The 21,091-nt window shown below is 36.1% G+C and overlaps 1 protein-coding gene across 3 annotated transcripts in view; it reads left to right on the top strand.

The window, feature by feature from the left end:
• g (adaptor-related protein complex 3, delta 1 subunit-like garnet) overlaps window positions 1–16,977 on the top strand; it is a 563,264-nt gene extending 546,287 nt beyond the window's left edge. For all 3 annotated transcript variants that reach the window (XM_090410782.1, XM_090410781.1, XM_090410783.1), the window contains 2 exons: window positions 2,802–2,884; window positions 15,873–16,977. In XM_090410782.1, the coding sequence (XP_090266908.1) occupies window positions 2,802–2,884; window positions 15,873–15,983 (194 nt within the window). In that variant the 3' untranslated portion in view covers window positions 15,984–16,977. The remainder of the gene's footprint in view (window positions 1–2,801; window positions 2,885–15,872) is intronic.
• Window positions 16,978–21,091: the final 4,114 nt, after the last annotated feature.

Genomic DNA, 21,091 nt, shown 5'->3' with positions numbered 1-21,091 from the left:
ATTCTCATAAGTTCTTTTGGTCTTTAATATCTGTTGCTTCTGTTTATTTTATATTTCTAAAATGAAGGCATTTAGACTCTTCTTTGATAAAAAGAGAAAATAAAATTTTTGCTTTTGTTAAATATTATAACCATCAGATATTAAAGTAGTATAGAGCGAAGAGGCTTCAATTTCGTAAGTGAAAAATTGAAATGGAGGATATTATAGATCCATCCATATTTTATAGCCAATCTTTCTTTCTTTCTACATTTAGCTTCATTTACATTTAAAATATAAATGGATTCACAATATCATTATTATTACACCCTCTATGAAGTCAGCAGACTCATCATGGGAGGTTGTTCATTCAACTGACAACATATTCCAATAATGTGTTCATTCATTCAGTTCTTCATGTAAAAAATCTACTCCTTGCACCCTTCTTCACCACACTCTTCCGTAACTTAAGGATGGCCTCTGGTTCTTCCCCTTTTACCTTTTATTCTTCTGTTCCTCTCTGGATTAATCTGATAAATTGCCCTTACTAACTTAAAACATCTTGATTATATCACCTCTTTTCCTCCTATTCACTGAACTCTGCAATCCAGGGCCCTGATATTGCCTTAGTCACACATCTCTGGACCCTCTCCAATGCTTCCACATCACAATGAAAACCAGGTGACCAAATCTGAGCACAATAGTCCAAGTATGGTCTGATCAGTGCTTTATACAGTGGCACTATATCATCTATTATAACATCTTAGTTATTAAAATTTTAAGCCTCTCAGCTCTGCATTTAATATCTTGTTATGCACCTGCCAAGAATTCACTTATGATGAATTTAACTTTCTGACATAGTTGGCAATATTATTGAATGAGAGTTTTTGCCTTCATTTCTGCCTGTAGCTCTAAGTTTTTCAAACTTTGGCAATTTGAAACCTGGTCTCTGATGAAAACTAACCACTTGTCAGGCAAGCAAAACCCGATCAGTGCACTAATAAAAGATGAATATATGGGCTTCTGGGTTAGAGTTCATGTCATTTAAATAGTTAAAGCCAGGGCAATTCCAAAGGTTATGTTCTCATAAGCTGTCTGGTAAATTTTCAAAACTTGTTTCTTTCTATATTTGGCTATAAAATATAGATGGATCCATAATATCCTTCATTTCAATATAATAAAACTATCATTTAATTTTATAGGGGACATTTCTTTAAAAAAGAATACAGCATAAAATCAGAAAAAAACATTGCATTTATTCAAAAAAGGAGCCAAAGGCTTCATTTTAGCAATATTAAAATAGGAGGAAATAGGGGATTTACAGATTCATCCTTATTTCATGACCGAAGGAAAAAAATTGAAACTTTCACAAAGTTTCTGAAAATTGAGAGAGCTTATAAGAATACAATCCCAGAGGATTATATTGTTTTGTTTTACAGTTCATTACTATGCTTGATTACATGATCAGAGATATGTACTTCTTTTTTTCTGTATTGCTCGGATATTTTGTTTTCATATTTTACATTTTTCAAATTTTGAATCTGCATGTAAATGTAAAACTTTCAAATATTGCTTTTTTTATTATTATTATTATTCATGACGAATAAAACTATATACCATTTTTCAACATTTTAAGACAAATATTAATACCTCATAATATAAACAACTTTTAAGATTGCATAATATAGACTAAATAAAGTACCTATTACAAACATCAACCTTTGTGGTTATGCAAAATAAGGGGAGGCTTTCCCTGATTGATTGTGTTTGTTATGACTTGTGTAACAGGAATTTTCCTGCTTTGGCTAACTGAATACCAAATATTTTTACTAATTCAGCTAAAGTCAAATATTTGAAAAGTACACCGAATCAACATGCATCCCGAGTTTTATGGACACCTTGGCAAAAACAAGGAAAGATAGAATATGAAATGTGGTCAATAAAAGGTTTGGGACTAGAAAGTGGTAAATTTGTTGACAAAATGCTTGTGAACTCTCAATGAAGTAGTTTAGACATATAATGAGAATGAATTTAGAAAGAATAACAAGAATATATGTAATGAAATTTGAGGAGAGAAGAACAGAAAAGGTGGAAAGACCAGATAAGAGATTATCTAGAAAAAAAAGAAACCTCAACTGGAACAGTGTTCATGAAGAAGGAATTTAGGAAGAAATCGAGAGCTTTGATCTGCCTGATCTGACAGCATCTGTCAGAATAGTTGTTGATGAAGAAGTAATAGTCTACCTAATAGTCATAGTAATAGTCTTCTTAGTTCTGGTAACCAGTTATGGTGCCTGTCTCCCATTTTCTGCTAAGCTTATTTGTTCCAGTAGCTCACTTTTCCCTGTTTACCCTTGTTCTCTGATGAAAATTGCCATTACCTTGTTTAACTGAGTAATGTCAAAGCTAGCATGACCTTTTATAATGTATCTTCAAATTTCTTTGTGGCTTAAGTCCATGTGAGATACAACTTAGTCAGCTAAATCCTAAATTACAGCCCATCCTCATTTATTTAGTATCCAGATGGATCCCTTGTAGCAAAAGCACCATGAGGTGAAAATACTTCAACATTGATTCAAAGTCCCAGTCACCAGTTCACATTTTTTTTGTAATCTGTGGCAATTTTGCAATTGTTTGCAATATGCATCTAGTGATCAAACTTAGATAATGAACATCTCTACAGGATATCCTTATTCTGTAGTTAATGCACAAAAATAATTCTTATCTCTTACTCCCCCACTACAAATAAATAAATAAACAGAAGTTCAATTTTCTACTCTTTATGATGTATGTTTTAATGGATACACACTGTTTCTGTATTGCAGTTGTAGAGCAAGTTGGACTAAGTGCCTCATTGTACAGCCGCTCCATCCAGGATGACCACATTTGCTTACTAGTCAAGCACTTGGTAAGTATAATAATTTATATCAGTTTGGTTCATGATCCTGTTTATACTATTGTGTCCTAAAAGAGCAGATTACATCACTTACTCAAAGAAAACAAATATCTGATGTGCTCCATGTTTGCAACCTGTCATTTTGTGGTAATAAAAAAAAAAGTCTCAGCTTCTGCAGTTGGTATTATGCATGGTATTGCTTCGAGTAAGAACTACAAGGAGCAAAAATTGTTTAATTCAACAAATTTCCTATGGCATGCTTTACGACAAATAGTGGAGAAATCATGGGAATATAACAAAGATCTGTATTTAAGTTTTGTCGATTTGGAAAAGGCATATGACAAGGTGCCAAGAGAGAAGCTATTCAATACGCTACAGTTATATGGTGTCAATGGTGCGTTATATCAAGCAATACTTAGTCTTTATTTGAGTTGTAAGTCAGCAGTTAGAATTGAAGGAAGATGATTTAATGTTAAATCTGGTGTGAGACAAGGATGTACATTATCCCCTCTGTTATTCATTATCTATATGAATCACATTATGAAGGAAAGTGGCATTAAACATGATATCAAAATTGAAAATGTTAATGTCAGCTCTTTTCTTTATGCAGACGATGTTATACATCCACTACAAGTCTGCAAGATTCAATGACTAAATTGAATAACTGTTGTAATAGATATGGTATGAAGTCAGCAATAAAAAGACAAAGACAATGAAAATAGGTAGAATCATTGAAAATGTCAACTGTGTTGTAAATGGAGAACCTGTGGAATAAGTAAAACATTTCAGCTACTTAGGCACGATTTTTAGTAAAGATGGTAAATTAAATATAGAAATAGACAACAGAATCAACAAAGCTGGTATGGTAGGAAGTCAATTGAATAAATTCATATGGAATAAGAGAGAAATTAGTTGGAAAACTAAATTAGCTGTATACAAGACAGTGTTCAAACCAGTTTTAACTTATGGATCTGAGAGCTGGGTCAGAAGTAAAACACTTGACCAAAGACTAGAGACCGCAGATATGAGAGTCCTGAGAAATATTAGAGGCATGAACAGATGGCATCAATGGCAATATCATATTAAAAACGAGGATATTAGGAAAGAACTTGACATCGTCAGCATCCAGGAATGCATTAGCAGAGCCAATCTCAGGTGGTATGGTCACTTAAACAGAATGGGCGAGGAAAGATTAACAAAACAATTGTTCTCTGCCAGGTTGGCAGGAAAATGACCCAGAGGAAGACCAAGATATAGGTGGATTGATATGGTACAAAGTGCCTTAGACAATAGAAATATAAGATCTGATAATGTTGGAGTGTTGACAAGTAACAGGCTGATTTGGAGGAAAATTGTAGATTGTTAGTAATGATGTAAATTTTTCATGTAGCACTATCATATCCTGTACACCCCTTGAGGGTACATGGCAGGAATTTGATGATGATGAAGATGATGCTTCTTCAGGAATAAAATATTGTAATTTGAAAAACTTATATTAATAGATTGATTCATTCCTAAAACTTAAACTGCCATATATAGAATTATCATTAAATTGATAGTGCACGCCGTGCTGAGATTTCACTTGACTCGTTGTGCTCCATTATGTAATGTCTGTTATAACTTGGTTCCTAGCTTCTTAAGTATTTTATATATGTTGACCATAATTGGTTTAAAATAAAGTCTTGATTTTTTTGTCGCATTGTGTTAGATGATGTGTCATTTTTAGCAGCTTCTTTGAGTTTGCAAACTTAGCTGTTGAATTCAACATATGGTATTCATGGGAATTTCCAGAGTGACTTCTATATAATATAGTAGCAATTGAGTATTATTTAGCAATATGTCAACCATGGTAGAACCTCGCTTCCATACCGAGATAGGCATAAGGATACCAGATTTGATAATAAAGAAAGAAAAAGAAGTTTGAGTTATTGATGCCCAGGTAGTGGGTACTGGACACACACTTACCTCTAGCCATCTTTACAAGGTACAACACTACAAGCAGAACCAAGACCTTGTAAGACTAATACAGGGGCAACTCCTCACTTTACCGGTGCTACTATTTCTTTTCGTGGAGTTTGGTGCTCTGCTAGTTATAAAGATCTCTCTTTATTAGGACTGTCATATGGAGACTAAAATTTTGTCTCCGCAGGGCACACTGCTTGCTTTGTGCTGAGCATATGACTGTTATGATGCCTCGTGCCGGAATTGGGTAATCTCTTGTAAAGCCTTCGGCCTAGTAAGATTTGTATGTGTAATACTGCACTCTCAGTATGAAGTTAATAAATAAAAATAATATAGTGGCAATTGTGTATTATTTAGCAATATATCAACTCTCAGGATTGCTAAATTTTTCTCTCTAGCTAGAATTCTAATTTTTAATGGTGCAGATAGTCTTATTTGGTTGTACAGTGATAGTGGGGTGTTTTCCAATTATCTGTGAGAGTAAGAAAGAATGGAACTAGTCTGGTAGCACAGATATCTAAAGCAATGGTAACTTGGGTGTGTAGCGCTCAGTCTGTATTTCTGTAGCAGCTTCTTTTGGAGGTGCCTACGTTAGTGATAGTTCTAAAATCACTTTTGAAGATTAATGTGTTTTGCTTGTGAATACTGTTTTTGATCAGCCACCCACTAAGAGACTTATGTCCATCTAGAGTGGCAATATTATTAACTCTACAAAGCATCCAAATTTATTATTATTATTAAGAGAGACCCCAAGGGAGGCCACATACTGCACACACACCAGCTATCATACTTTTTCTTGAATTTATTCATATTGCTTTCACTCACAGCATCCATTCCAGTCACGCACCACACCCTATGAGAGAAAAATCTAGCCCTCACCCCTTCTTAGCGGCATTCATTCTCAGCATCCAAGAATGCTCTCTTGTCCTTTCCCCACCCTCCATAAATTGAAAAATTCCATCAATTGAAATCCTGTATGATCCTTTCATAAATTTGTAAGTCTCAATCATATCACCCCCTCTCTTTCTCCTGTTTGCTAGTGGCCAAAGTCTACAAATTCCCAATCTGTCTTCATAATTAGTATTCCACAATCCTGATATGATTTTCAACACTCCTTTGCACTCTCTCCAATATATCGGAATCACAATGGAAACAGGAGACCAGACCTGCACACAATAGTCCAAGTGAGGTCTTATCAAAGCCTTGTAAAGAAGCAAAATGACATCCTTATCTTTACATGTAAATGTTCGTTTCAGCATTGCAATTAACTTTTGAGTTATATTTGCTACATGGCCTTTGAACTTCAACTTGCTATCTACTAACACTTCAAGATCCCTAGCCTCATCAGTTTCTTCTAGCATAATCCCACCAATATAATACAGCATTGGACATCTAATCCGAAGTGAATGACTTTACATTTACTAACATTGAACATACATACATTTCTCCATGCCCACAATTCCAACCTATTCAAATCATTCTGCAAGTACTGCATATTAGCAGCATTCCTAATTACCCTACCTATCTTTACATCATCAGCTATTTGCTGATGATGCAAAGATACGTAGGGTAATTAATAATTATGTAATTAGGAATTATGTCACTTGTCAAATCCTTCCCCAATGTCATTAATGTACAGATTGAATAACAGTGGACCAAGCACTGATCCTTGTGGTACATCACCTTTATTTATTTTTTATTTTTATTTTTGTGTGTGTGTACACTGGTCATGGGAAGTACTACCCTTACATCATGTCCAGACTTGACGTAGGCCTAAGCCTTTACAAGTGTTTTACCCTATGCCTGTTCTAGTTGTCATTGTAGTCATTCTCTGGTGGCAACACCATGCCACCAGTGTGCCCTGTGGGACCCTCAAGGAAAGAACTTTTATATCCTGCATAAGCCCAAGCTGTTTTAAGTCCTTATAGCATCTGTGCTCTATGTGCCATGTAAAGAGATGGTGGCGCTGGTAAACCTCGGAGTTGCCCCATAATCCTTAAATCTTGTAGACTCGCATCCCCCATATACCACTTTTTGATATCTGTCAGTCAGCCACCCTCTTATCCATCCTAATATTCTATAACCAAACCCAATTTATACAACAGTCTACCATGCTGTATTCTGCCAAAAGCCTTAGCAAAATCCAAAAGTATCATGGTGTATCCATTTCCCTTGTCTAGTTCAATGGAATTATAGAATGTGAGCAAGTTGCTAAAACATACCCTTCCCTTAGTAAACCCATGTTGCTCATTGCAAAGTAGAGATTCACTGTCAACCCATTTCTTGAATGCGAGCCCTAACCAATTTTCCAAAATCTTCACCACCACTCCTGAGATACTAATTGCTCAGTGATTGGATATGTCAGTCTTTGCACCATGCTTGTGCAATGGAATTACCATACATTCCTTCCATTCCTGCAGAATCTTCCCTGTTCTGAGACTCATATTAAACAGCCTGGTCAAAGGAATAGCCAGTTCAGCTGAACACTTTTAGCACACATATTGATATCCCATCAGTCCCTATTGCTAAATTCTTATTTAGTTTGTGCAACAGCTTATACTCAGGTGTATAGGACAATACCTTGTCCTCATACACCTGAGTTTCTTCATCCAGTGAAGAGGTAACAGTGAGCTCAATGTCACATACACCAGGTTGATAGCTTTTAACAAAATGGGCACTCATTTGTTGAATAATATCTTCTGCATCTGTAACCCTCACACCATCAGCCTTTTAAAGAGTTATTCTTTCATATTCATTCTTTCTTTTACTTGCAGCATATCGATAGAATTCTTGTGGGTTGTCTTTAGCACACAGAGCTAGTTTCTTTTCATACTCAGACTTTGCTTTCCGTACAACAGTTGTGACGATTCTAGCCTGCTGCTTATAATTTTCATAATGCACATCATCCTTGTGCACACTGTATTCCTTCCACAGCATTCTTTTCTTACAAATTTCTTGTTTAATAAGATTACACATCCGTTTGACTCTCCTACCCTAATTATTCTTCGAACTCTCAAGACACACTCTGATATCACATCATTTAAGTATTGTTTAAATGCTTCCCATGTACTGTTGATATTCTACCCATCCAGCAACCGATCCCATTCCAGTGAACTCAGTATACTCCTTAGTTGGTCGTAATTTCATGCTTTGTAGTTCAGCATGTAACCTTTTTCTGAATGGAACATTCATAAACTTAGTCACTTCCCAAGTGAGTACCTCATGATCACTATCACCAACCAAAATCAGAATAGTTACGTCTTTAACTGAAACACCCTCTGATATTATAATCAAATCTAACATTCTTTGACCTCAAGTCACATGCTGCTTGAGGAAGTTGTCCCGCAACAGCTCAATAAATGAATTTTCATTCTTTTCATGAGTTTCTACTGCTACCCAATCAATATTTGGATAATTAAAGTCTCCCATTATGATTGCTTATATTTGTACTCTTAAATAAAAACCAAAATGTGCTTAAAGTTAGTTTTATTTTTGTCAGGGGAAAACTAGAGCATCCAGAGGAAAATAACTTGACTTTCACAGTTTGAGACTAACTCAATGCTGGGGGCCAATATCTTGGCCTCAGTAGTACAGCATGTCTCCATTTTAGTCACTTTAACTCTTCAGTTAGCCATACTTCACTGCTCAGAATCCTACAGTGTAAAGTTTAAGGTCTACTTTCCAACAGCAGCACGATCTGATTACCCAGGAAATCTTAGCATTCATGTTTAATTGCTGGCTACTGTAAGTAGTAACAATCTGGTCTCTGAGAAATGAGAGCTATTTTATTCTGTTACATCACCGTTTTTCTATTAATTTCCTTAATTATACTTGCCTTCCTACACTAAGAATAAAACTTTTGTAAGTCTCAACTAATCTCAAGATCTAATCAATTCTTACCTATCGTACTCTGTGTAGAAAGGCAGTCTATATTTTTGGCCGTTTCCTAGATTAGTCACATGTATCCTTTAACTGTTAAAGGTTTTTCCTTAGTTAGGAACGAATCCTTTAAGATTACTGTCTGAGACTGTCTCCTGATCAGATATTGACAAATTTATTTGATACGCTGCACTAGCCAATATCTTAGGATAGAAGGGATTCTTATTCAGGGAGACCTTCTCAGAATACTGTACAGAGGTGAAAATCTAGCACTTATTCTCATCAACAATCTGCTCTACTTCGGCTATGTTTAATTTAGTTTGCAGTTGTGGCTCCTAAAATACCTTATTATACTTTCATCCCCCCACTTAGGTTCAGATTTATGAGTGGTAATTTGAATTCATATATCAGGCCAGTTCCAGGTATAAAATACAAAGCATGTTTATTGAGGTCTTAAATCACGTACAGCCAGACACTCAATTTATTCATTATCATTCTACGTTAAATTAGAAAAATCAAGTAAACACACTTGAATATGAGCAATAACTCGTTCTATGAGATTATCTAATCACTAATATACACAATATGCAAGTCTAAAAATTATCCGTTCCATTTCCTTTTAGGTTATGTTAATCTTTCACATTAAACATTGTCACAATTCATTTATAGCCCTTTTCAGACAAATTAACTAGTTGAGATAGGCCAGCCAATTATGGTAATCACCTAAAAGTTCTCTATTAAAATGTCCACACTCAACAATTACATAACAGTTTTCCTTTCTTTACTCTAACTGGGGAACATATAACAAAATTCTGTACATTACCATCTCTTGGCAAGATTACCAGGTTCATCTATTCTGCTTACAGCTTTGTCTATTACAGCATGATCCTTCCTTTGGCTTTCGTCCACATGGTCACTTATGGCAGTCGCACGATCTGGCCTTTCCTAACGGCTGGCACTATGCCCATTCTGATCTCGTTCTGTTGCCGCCTTCCCTCATCAGCATTGCCGGTTCTTTTGTCGTGGTCAGCTATTCCGCTCTGAAGAGATAGCTAGCCAGGACTCTGGAATTATTGGTACCGACACATAACATCCAAGGGCGATCTGGAATCCATCAGGAGACGAGAAAGAGAGACCCAACGTCCAAGAAATCAGGAACCAGGAACACAGCAAAAAAAAAAGCCTTGAAAAAGGGGAGCAAACCCCTTTTATTGTGCACTTTGGTACCCTCTCTCTGCTACCTTCTTCCACACCGCACTCATCTTTTTTTTTTTTTTTTTTTTGCCCAGCGAGATCATCTGGTATACCGCATCGCCTTGTGTAGCATCTTCACGGGAAAACGAACTAGCGTTGCTTTCCTTGTAAATGCCTTTGCCTCAAGCCACACGTTCAACTGGACAGTTCGCATTCGACCTTTGGACTTTTGTTTACATCTTATCAAGCCACTCACCTTACAGAATACTCTCTTTTAACTACATTCTACACACTAAATTCTTTACATTATTTTGGATAGACAAGATTATTTTTATAACTCTACATCAAAGTATTTACAGCCTTCCTTACAGTATATATATATCTATTTTCTTTCATGCCCAAGTACTTTTCTCCTTGTAGAATTTTAGAGTTGTTAGATCTTGAATGAATAGTTTCTTTTAAAAGTTCTCCATTCAAGATCCAACAATTCCTACTTGATTCATCTTGCATCTTTATTTACTTTAGAAAATTTGCTCTACATAAATTGTTTGCTTTCTGCAACCAGTGATAGTTGCATTATAAACAGTTGTTGCCACCTATTTTCTGCAACTGCAAATTTGATAGAGGATGTTAGACAAATGTATTAGTTAGATAATTAAATACATTTGTCTAACATCCTCTATCAAATATGTATGCTACAAGAAAACTGTTTTGCTTGCATGCATTCAGCACGGTGTCTATGGGAGCGGGGGGGGCATGTTTTTCATTATGCATGCAAGCAAAACAGTTTTATTGTAGCACCAAACATAATATCTAAATACATTTGTTTAACATACTGCAGACACTATACAACAGAAGCAAGAAAAACAGGTAGTTTTATTGTATCACTAAATACAGTGTATGTTGAGGAATGGAATATTTTTCATGCTTTAGGAACTTTTCATTCTAGTCTTCAGAAAAAAAAAAAAGACATAGTGAGTAAAAATTCATCCTTTCCTGAATAAAAAAATGAATCCTATGTATTATGAGATGTGAACTGCCTCCATTAATCTCCAACAAAATATTAACATAAGCAAAATATCTATTATTGATAAGACAGAAGAGCTGGTGAAAAAAAAAAAAAAACATAAGCTATACAAAATGCCTTGCCACTCCATCAATCCACATATATTCTTACCATGCTTAGATGAATCATCTGGTCAACATTATTAATTTATTGGATTAAATCCCCTCCCTCCTTAGTTATTTACTGAGCTACCAAATGTATATAGTTGCTGATTATTATTAGTTAGTTATTTGTATTTCATAAATAGATCAAAACAAACAAATACGCCATTAGGTGACATGTGGTGGTAGGACTGTGGTTGCAGAGCTCCGAAAGCTAAGTTGTTTAGTTTTCAAAAAATAACATTGCTAGTTAAAAGATTGTGTTAAAATTAGACTGGCATTGGTGGGGTGAGTTAGTTTAGGTTAAAAATTTTGTTGTAAATATTGTTAGTCTTTTGCACAGTAAGATACATAGCATAGTTTAAAGAATTTAATCAAAAGGACTTTGTACAGTGCAACGTCTGCAAAATGTATGAATTACTGAAGGCAGGTGGAATTTAGTTTGAAAGCGATAGTGGTGGGAAAATGTGCTGAAAATGCTATGAGAACAAGGATCAAAAGAGTGTCTCAGGTCGCAAGATTGAAGTAGTGGATGGAAATCAGAATACAATTGAAAATGTGTGATGTAACATCTGATAGCATTGAGAGTGAGATTAAATGTGACATAATTGAGAGAGGGAGTAAAAGTGTTGAACAAAAGAATAGTATGACTGATGTGAAGAATGAAGAGTTGGCTGCAATGAGGGAGATAACTTGGTTGCACAGAGTGATTCATAGGGCAAAGCAGGAGGTTATATGTGTAGGTTATGCAGGAGGAGTGGTGTGGAGTTTGTGGATGTGTGGAGCGAGTTTGACGAGCAAAAGGACACACAAGAAGGATGGTTCATCTGAATGGATTTAGTGTTCGGAGACTGGAAAAAGTGTTGTTGAATACAGTGAAAGTGGATGTGCAGAATCAGGGAAACTAAAAACTGTGGGGGGGGGGGATAGGCTGTTGAGTGGATATGCAGACATCAGTGAGGCAGTTGAGTGTAAGAATGTGTATAAAATGCATATGCCTAAGTGAGTACCACTGGTAACAAACCAGAATGGAATAGTTACTATAAAGCATCAGGATAGTGGTAGGCCTAAGGGACTTTTGCACTTTATGTATGCTGATGCCAGGAGCATTCGGAACAAGCAGGGGGAATTTTTGACATTGGTTGGCTCATCCTGGCCAAAGGTTATTGGCATTAGTGAGATATGCTAACAGAATATGATATTGTTAATTGGACAGAATGTGAAGGATATAGTGTGTTCAGGGAGGATAGAGAGAAAAGAATGGGGGGGAGTGCTATTGATAGCTGATGAACTGCAACCAAAGAGAGTAGATGTTCAACTGCAGGGCAGTGAAAATAGCCTGTTTGAGACTATCTGGTGTGAGAGTGAGGCCAGCAGAACAAAATATACAGTTGGATGCTGCTATAGACCAGAGGATGGAAAAGATGGAGATGGTATGCATCAGCAAATAGACTCAATGAGTAGAGGATAGGTAATTATTATGGGAAGAATTCCTCTGAGAACATAGATTGGAAGGAGGAGAGAACACATTGGAGGAAGGAAATAGATTTTATGCAGTTCTTCTCTTCTATTTTCCGTAGTCCTAAATGGACCGTTGGGTAATTCATGGCTGGTAGGTGATATTCTTTGTTAGCCTCCTCCAATCATCTTGATCTCTTGTTCTTGATGTCAGTTGAGAAAGGGAGGAATTTGTCCATTTTTTGATGTTATCAGTCCATTTTAATCGAGGTCGGGCCCCTAACCCTTGGTCCCAGAACGATTCCTTCTAGTGTTTGCTTTGGAATGCCATTAGGATAGTGACTGGGACAATTTGTATTGTCCGAACCATTTCATCTGTCTTCTTTTGATGACTGTCAGAATATTTTCCCTTCTTCTCCCGTCTATTGAATCGATCAGTTTTTGGACATTTTCATTGGTTTCGTGAGCGGTATAGGGAATTCTCAAAAGTTTTCTGTAAGTTTTCATTTCAAAAGACAGAAGCCTCCTCTCATCTTCCCTCAATAAAGTCCAGGCCTCACAACCATACAAGAGGATAGAATTCACCAAGGTGTCAATTTGTCTTAGTCTGGTTGTTACTGCTATTCTGTTATCTCCCCACAATGGTTTTAACTTCTGTAGGGCCACGGTTGCCTTAGCAATTTGGTGTTTAATGTCGGTTTTTGAACAACCATCTTGACTCAACATGCTTTCTAGATAAGTGAACTTGTTTACATTCTCAATTTCTTTATTGCCAATTTGTATCTTTAAGAATTCAATGTCTGATTTTGAGGTTATCATTATTTTTGTTTTTTGTAGGTTTATGTTTATGCATAATCCATATTTTTTTAATGTTCTGAAAACACGACTGGTTATCTCTTGTAATTCTTCTTCACTTTCTGCCAGAAGATCGATATCGTCTGCAAAAAAGTAAGTTATTTATTCTTAGTCCACCAACTACTATTCCGGTGTCGTATTCATGAAGAGCTTCATCTATGACATATTCCAGAAAACAATTAAAAAGAAGATGGGACAAGATCCATCCCTGTCTTACCCCCCCCCCCCCGTTCTGCCCTGAACGGTTCACTGCTGTAATTTTTAATTTCAATTCTCATATCACATGAGGAATAAATTGATTTAAATTATGCAGTTACTAAGGGATAATTACTTGAAAAAGCATGTAATGGAACATACTAGGAGTTTAAGAGTGCTCGATCTAGTAATTGCATCTGAGAATTCGTATGTAATGAATATGACCATGTTGCCACCAATTAGTGAGAGAGAGAGGGTGATCATATGGTCTTGACTTGGGAGGTGGCTAAATGTGTGGAATTTTCAGTTAAAATGGGGTATATGTGGAATTACAGGGCTGGTAAGTATGACAAGCTTAGGAAATTGCTTGAATCAGTGCCATGGCATGTAAAACTGCAAGGGCTGGATGTTGATAGTGCATGGGAAGTGGTAAAGGAGTGCTTGAGGAAGGTAATGGTAGACTACATACCTAGAATCAGGAGAGTAAATAAAGTGGGAGTTAAATGGATGAATATCATCATTAAGCTGGAGCTGCAAAAAAAAAAAGAAACAGTTGTGAAAGGTGACCAGCAGGCCCATGAATTACCTGACGAAAATTACCCTTGCCTGTCCAAGACACAGTCAAGAAAGGTAACTAGAGTGGTAAGAAAAGAAAAAGCAGAGTATGAAAGGAAGTTGGCAATGCAAGCTAAAGATAATCCCAAACAGTTCTTTCGATATGCTGCAAGTAAAAGAAAGAATGTATATGGCAGAATGATTTTAATAAATGCTGATGGTAGAGAGGTAACTGAATCAGTCGAAATAGTAGAATTACTAAGTGAACACTTTGCAAGAGTATATCATCCAGGTGGTGATATTGGGAACGAGAGAGCCAAAGGCTTATATAGGAACTGAAGGCTGTGGGATTGGATGGTATACCAGCTCAACTTTTATGTGAAGCAGCGAGGGAATTGTTGGTGCCCTTGATCATATTGTTTAATCTAAGTCTCTGCTCTGGGATAGTCTCAAGGGAATGGAAAGAGGGGGGGATAGTTCCATTGCATAAAGGAGGCTCCAAGACTGATGTAACAAATTACCGACCAATCAGCATATCAGGAGTTAAAGTATTGGAGAAGTTAGTCAGGAGCCAAATACAAGAATGGGTAGATGGAAATGGGATACTGTATTGGGGTCAACATGCTTTTGTGAAGGTTAGGTCAAGCGCACCCTTCACATTAGTATTCTGCTCATATTTTATTATACAGTGACAGCTGAGTTGGATAAAGGTAATGGATTTATAGTGACAGTGCTAGACTTTGCAGAGGCCTTTAACAGGATACTACATAAAATTGTAATCAGTAAACAGCAGCACATGGGGATGGATATAGGGTTTGATGAGATGAATAGGAGGATGGTTGATGGACAGATATCAGAGAATAGTTTATTCAGGAGTAGAGTCCAAAAGAATGCCTGTAACTAGTGGCATGGTGTGCATGGTAAACATAATGTCAAGAACTATCCAATAATAATAATAAACAAGTTTCTCTTTCCCTCTCGTCATTACATATGGAAGTGAAATATGGACATTTGACTAAAAAATTTATCAACAAATTTAGGATTATCCAGAGGAAAATGGAAAGATCATTACTCGGTATTACCATTGTAGATAGAAAGCACAGTATTTAGATCAGAGCTCAGACTAAGAAGTAACACTCAAAAACATACAAAGTTGATATCAGGATGTTATCCTAGAGAGGAAGACCAAAGAGATGATGAGATTCAAGATATGGCAGGAACTCAGTGGTATAGAAAGGCTCAAGATAGGAATGAATTGAGGACTTTGGGGGAGGCCTTCATCCAACAGTGGACAGAAAATGGCTGGTGATGAATTATACATTGAGTTTGAGGGCAAGAGAAAGAATAAGAATCCATCCCTGAAAGTAAGTTGTTGTATAAGTGATTTGCTAACAAGGAAAGTTTTTTTTTTTTTTTAATGGAGAGTGGTGAGTGAGATGAATATATTGTCCAAGTGCATAGTGGATGCTGAGTGTGAATGAGTTTAGGTTTAGAATTTAGAATATTAGTATGGGTTGTGGTTTTGTGATGAATATGCTGACTCTATGGAGTTTGCTAATAATAAATGAAGAAGAGAAATTGTTAAACATTGTAAACTTTTTGTTTTGAACATAATAGAACATCAAAGAAAACTTTTTGGTTAATGGAAATTTTAGCAAATAGTTTAGAAGTTATTATAATTAACTTCTGATATGATTTATTAAACTATTCTAATATAGGTATATATTTCTTACAGAATCCAAATCGTCTCAGTATAGATGGTAAAAGCACAAACAGCCAGCTTCTGTCTAGTATGCTAGATGAAATGAAAACACTTTTATGTCCTTCATCAAGTAAAACACTATGAGGATAGCAGTATTAATTCTTTATTGTTGGGAAATTTATTCAGCATTGTGCTTCCTCCTCCTCCTACAGGAAACTGGATCTTATATATAGAGAGAGAGTGAAAGAGGAGGAGAAGGACAAAGGGATTTATGTGGTTGCCTATAGTGACATTCTTATGCAACCATGGCACTAATGAAGTGTTAAGTCAGGATAACCAACATGTTTCAAGTATCAGAGTGCTAGAATTGTGAAGATTTTAGCTAACTTAAAGTGTGATGTGGTATTTACTAACATTCCAAAAAGCAGTTTGATGACCTATTAAAAAGGGATAAAAAAAAAAAAAAGAACTTAAAATACAAAACAAGCAGAAATTTTGATGATTGAGTGAATATGACTTCATTGTGAATGTTATTTGGATATAGAGATACACATTAATTAGTACCTCTATTGATTTAGTTACCTGTATTGATTTATATGCTTGGTTTATTTTTTGTGCTCTTTTAGAGTTACAGTGAAGATGCTTTAAGAACAAAAAGAAAAAAATAATTAATTTATACAGACTTATTTGTATCTTCTTATCATCCAGACATAAAACCATTTCTAAATTTGTAGCATTAAATGCTAATCAAGTATCCAGAACTGTTTTCTAATAAAAGTGTAAAGTGACAAAGAACTTTCATTTGATGGGTAGAATTGATCCTTTGATATAATAAAGGCTTTTCAGCATTTGTAAAATATGATCAACAAATCAAGAAGAAGTTATTGAAATGTTCTGTTTAAGCTGCAACATCAGCTGTAAATTATGGTATTTAAAGTCTTTTATGGAAGTCTAATAAATTTTCGTATTATGAACAACTCCCTCCATGAAAAGGCAGAATTGCTTTTGTTGCTGTGCTGTAATACCTTCTCTCTCCCTTCCTCCTTGGGAAGGTAACTGTGGCGAGGAAAATAACTATTCTTGTTAAAGAAAAACACTGTAAATATATTAGTGCTGGAATAAACGTCTTATAAATGAATATGGGTGTACGTGTTTATATATCATTTGTATATTAAATTTAAACTCTTTTGTTTTGACTGCTGTATTATAGCACTTCATTATAAAGCCTTTTTTTTTTTTTTTGTAAAACCAGTTATCATGCATTTTTAATCTGGAGATATTACTACTCAGTATCTCCTTACATAACTACATCATTTAAAAATGTTTTTAAGTTTTAAGGACTATAATGCTTTTTTTTGCATACACAGTTCAGTTGTGGTTGTTTATATTATATAATGTAAATCTTAAGTACAGTAGAAAAACATAAAAAATACACCTCTGTATGATTTATATCAGATGCAGCTTTTTTCCTTGCTTGGAAGCAATGGACAGTTATATTTTTTATTCATTATTTATTTTTCGTACATGTGTACCAGCTTTCAGCATAAAGTTTGTCGTAAGTTACAGCATATCCAGATATTGTGGGATTGATAGTGGACCATGTAACTTTTTAGTATATCAACAAATAGCAGCTCAGTAATAACAGACAGTTACTTGACTACAACATATATCATCATCACCAAATTCCTGAGTTGTACCCTCAAGGGGGGGGGGTATACAGGATATTACGATAGTACTACATGAAAAAATTACGTCATTACTAACTTCCTATCCACAATTTTCCTTCAAATCATTCTGTTAAATGTCAAGACTCCAATATTTTCAGGTCTTATATTTCTGTCTTCTAAGACACTTTTTACTGTATCCACCTACATCTTGGTCTTCCTTTGGGTCTTTTTCCTGTCAATCTGGCAGAACTAATCTTTCCTCTCCCATTCTGTTTAAGTGACCATACCACCTGAGATTAGTTCTGCTAACACATTCCTGGATGCTAATAATGTCAAGTTATTTCCTAATATCCTCATTTTTAATATGATATTGCCACTGATGTCATCTGTTCATGCACTTAATCTTTCTCAGGATTCTCATATCTGTGGTCTTTAGTCTTTGGTCAAGTGTTATATTTCTAACCCAGCTCTGAGATCCCTAAGTTAAAATTGGTTTGAACACTGTCTTGTAGTTAATTTAATATTTTGACTAATTTCTCTCTTATTCCTTCAGTTTACTTCCTCCCATACCAGCTTTGATTCTGTTGACTATCTCCATATTTAATTTACCATCTTCACTAATAATCGTGCCTAATTAGTTGAAATGTTTTATTTGTTCTATAGGTTCTCCATTCACAATTTTCAACGTTTCTGCCTATTTTAATTGTCTTTGTCTTGTTATTGCTGATTTTCATACCAAATTTATTACAACAGTTATTCAGTTTAGTCAGGGAATCTTGTAGACATTTCCTTATTTTATTTCCTAAACTGAATAGTTCCATTGTGATTTCAGTTGGTGTTTTTTATGTTTTCATCTATGTTCATAGTTTTGTCTTTTTCTTGCAGATTTTCATACTAAACATGTTACAGCAGTTATTCAGTATAGTTTAAGGAATCCTGAAGAAGATTTCAACAGGATTTATTTAGAAGCAAAACATCTGCATAGAACTGAGTTGAACATTTCAGATTTTGATATCACATTTAATACTACTTTGTTTCATAATGTGATCCAATATAGATAATTAATAACAGTCTTGCACCCTTGTAGTACTGTCTGCACTGCTACACCTAATTTTACATCAAACCATCTTGCCTATCACTCCTTTAATTCTAAATGTATAGCTGTGAAGTGCTTTGTATAGTGTCTCATTTACACCATATAACTGTAACATTTTGCACACCTTTTCTCTTGATACCTGTCTTTTCCATAAACTTAAAATAGATCTTTATTATATTCCCATGATTTCTTATATATTTTTCTTAGTAAAGAATCATGATAACTATTCTTTGTGTGAAACCAGCTTGTTCTTTCTCAGTTTTTCTTGATCTCAATTATGCTTGCATAAATCTGGAATACCTAGTAAAGAAATTCCTCTGTAATTCTCTCATTACTCCCCTCCCTTTAAATAGGTAATATGAGAGCTATAGTCATCCAGAATTCGACCTCTCAATCAGCTATTCTGAATTATACACTTTAACCACTGTATAATGATCATAAGGTCTTGACCTGGGAGGTGGCTAAAGGTGTGAAATTTGTGATTAAGACAGGGCATATGTGGAATTACCGTGCTGGCAAATATGACAAGCTTAGGAGATTGCTTGGATCAGTGCCATGGCATGTACAACTGCAAGGGCTGGACGTCGATAGAGCATGGGAAGTGATCAAAGAGCATTTACAAGAGGTTATGGCTGATTGTATACCTAAGGTCCGAATAGTGAAACAAGGAGGGGTTAAATGGATGAATAACACCATTAAGCTTGAGCTGCAAAAAAAGAAACAACTATGGAGGGAATTTAAAGAAAGGGGTGACCTGCAGGCACACGAACGGTATAAAGTACAGGCTAGAAGGGTAACGAGTGTGGTAAAAACAGCAAAAGCCGATTATGAAAGAAAACTAGCTATGCAAGCAAAAGAGAATCCCAAACAGTTCTTTCAATATGCTGCAAGCAAGAGAAAAACCGTACATGGCAAAATGATTTTAAGGAATGACGATGGTAAAGAGTTCACTGAACCAGTCGATATAGTGGAGTTACTGAGCGCGCACTTTGCAAAAGTATATCATCCAGGTGGTGACGTTGAAAAAATGAAGGAACCATTAGTTTATATGGGAATTGTGATGAATGAAGTGGAGGTGAATAGTCTATTACAGAACCTTAATGTGAATACATCTGTGGGATTGGATGGTATACCGGCACGGGTCTTGCATGAAGCGGCTAATGAATTATCAGTGCCCTTGACCATGTTGTTTAATCTGAGTCTCAGGTCTGGCTTAGTCCCGAAGGCATGGAAAGAGGGGAAAATAGTTCCACTGCATAAAGGAGGATCCAAGACTATGGTTGCAAATTACCGACCGATCAGCATATCAGGAGTCATTGTCAAGGTCTTGGAGAAAGTAGTCAAGGGAAAAATACAGGAATGGATTGATGAAAATGAGATACTGTACAGAGGACAGCATGGCTTTGTGAAGGGTAGATCATGCCTCAGTAACTTGCTCAAGTTTTATAACAGGGTGACTGCTGAACTGGATAAGGGAAATGGGTTTACAGTGATACTGCTGGACCTGGCAAAGGCGTTTGACAGGATACCACATGGAATTCTAATCCGTAAACTACAACATATGGGAATGGATATAGGGTTGGTGAGATGGATAGCTGGGTGGTTGATGAAGAGATATCAAAGAGTAGTTTATTCAGGAGTAGAGTCCAAAAAACGGCCTGTGACTAGTGGTGTGCCACAGGGTTCTGTTCTTGGACCACTGCTGTTTAATCTGTTCATTAACGATATAGGGAATGGTCTAAGTGGGACAGTTCATTTGTTCGCTGATGATGCAAAGTTGGGTAGGGCGATAGTGAATGCAGAAGATGTCAAAGTCTTGCAAGATGACTTAGATAGATTGGAGTTCTGGACTAAGGAGAATGGATGTCAATTTAATGTGACAAAATGTAAGGTTATGCATTTCGGAGTGAAAAGATTAGCAGCAGTATACCACATTGGTGGAACTGTACTCCAAGAGATTGATGAGGCCAGGGACTTGGGAGTGTTGGTGGATAGGGAGATGAAGTTTAGGGGGCACATTGCGAAAGTAGCTAAATCAGCTCATCAACTCACTTGGTTGTTGAAAAATACCTTGACGAGCAGAGACAAGTAAGTTATTGTTCCTCTGTACCGAGCCTTGATAAGACCTCATCTCGACTACTGTGCCCAGATTTGGTCACCTCGGTTCCTTCTTGATGGGGAGGAGGTTGAGAGGATCCAGAGGCGAGTGACTAAGATGATAGCAGGTCTATGGAATGCACCATATGAGAACAGGTTGAAGATTTGTGGGTTGCAGAAACTAGTTGATAGGCGAAAAAGGGGAGATATGATTGAGACATTCAAATTGCTAAAAGGATTCTATAGGATTAATTCAGATGATATTTTTGAGATCAGGACTGGTGGTGGGAGAACTAGGGGACACCCATGGAAGCTGGGCAAGAGCGTGGTTAGCAGGGGTGTTAGAGCTGGGTTCTTTACTTTTAGAGTGGTAAATGAGTGGAATAAGCTGC

Source organism: Typopeltis vanoorti, chromosome 20 (genome assembly GCF_054136105.1).
Source record: "Typopeltis vanoorti isolate ZY-2024b chromosome 20, IOZ_Tvanoo_1.0, whole genome shotgun sequence".
NCBI lineage: Eukaryota > Metazoa > Arthropoda > Arachnida > Uropygi > Thelyphonidae > Typopeltis > Typopeltis vanoorti.
Note: the sequence above shows the minus strand (reverse complement) of the source record. Positions and strands in the feature narration are given on the sequence as shown.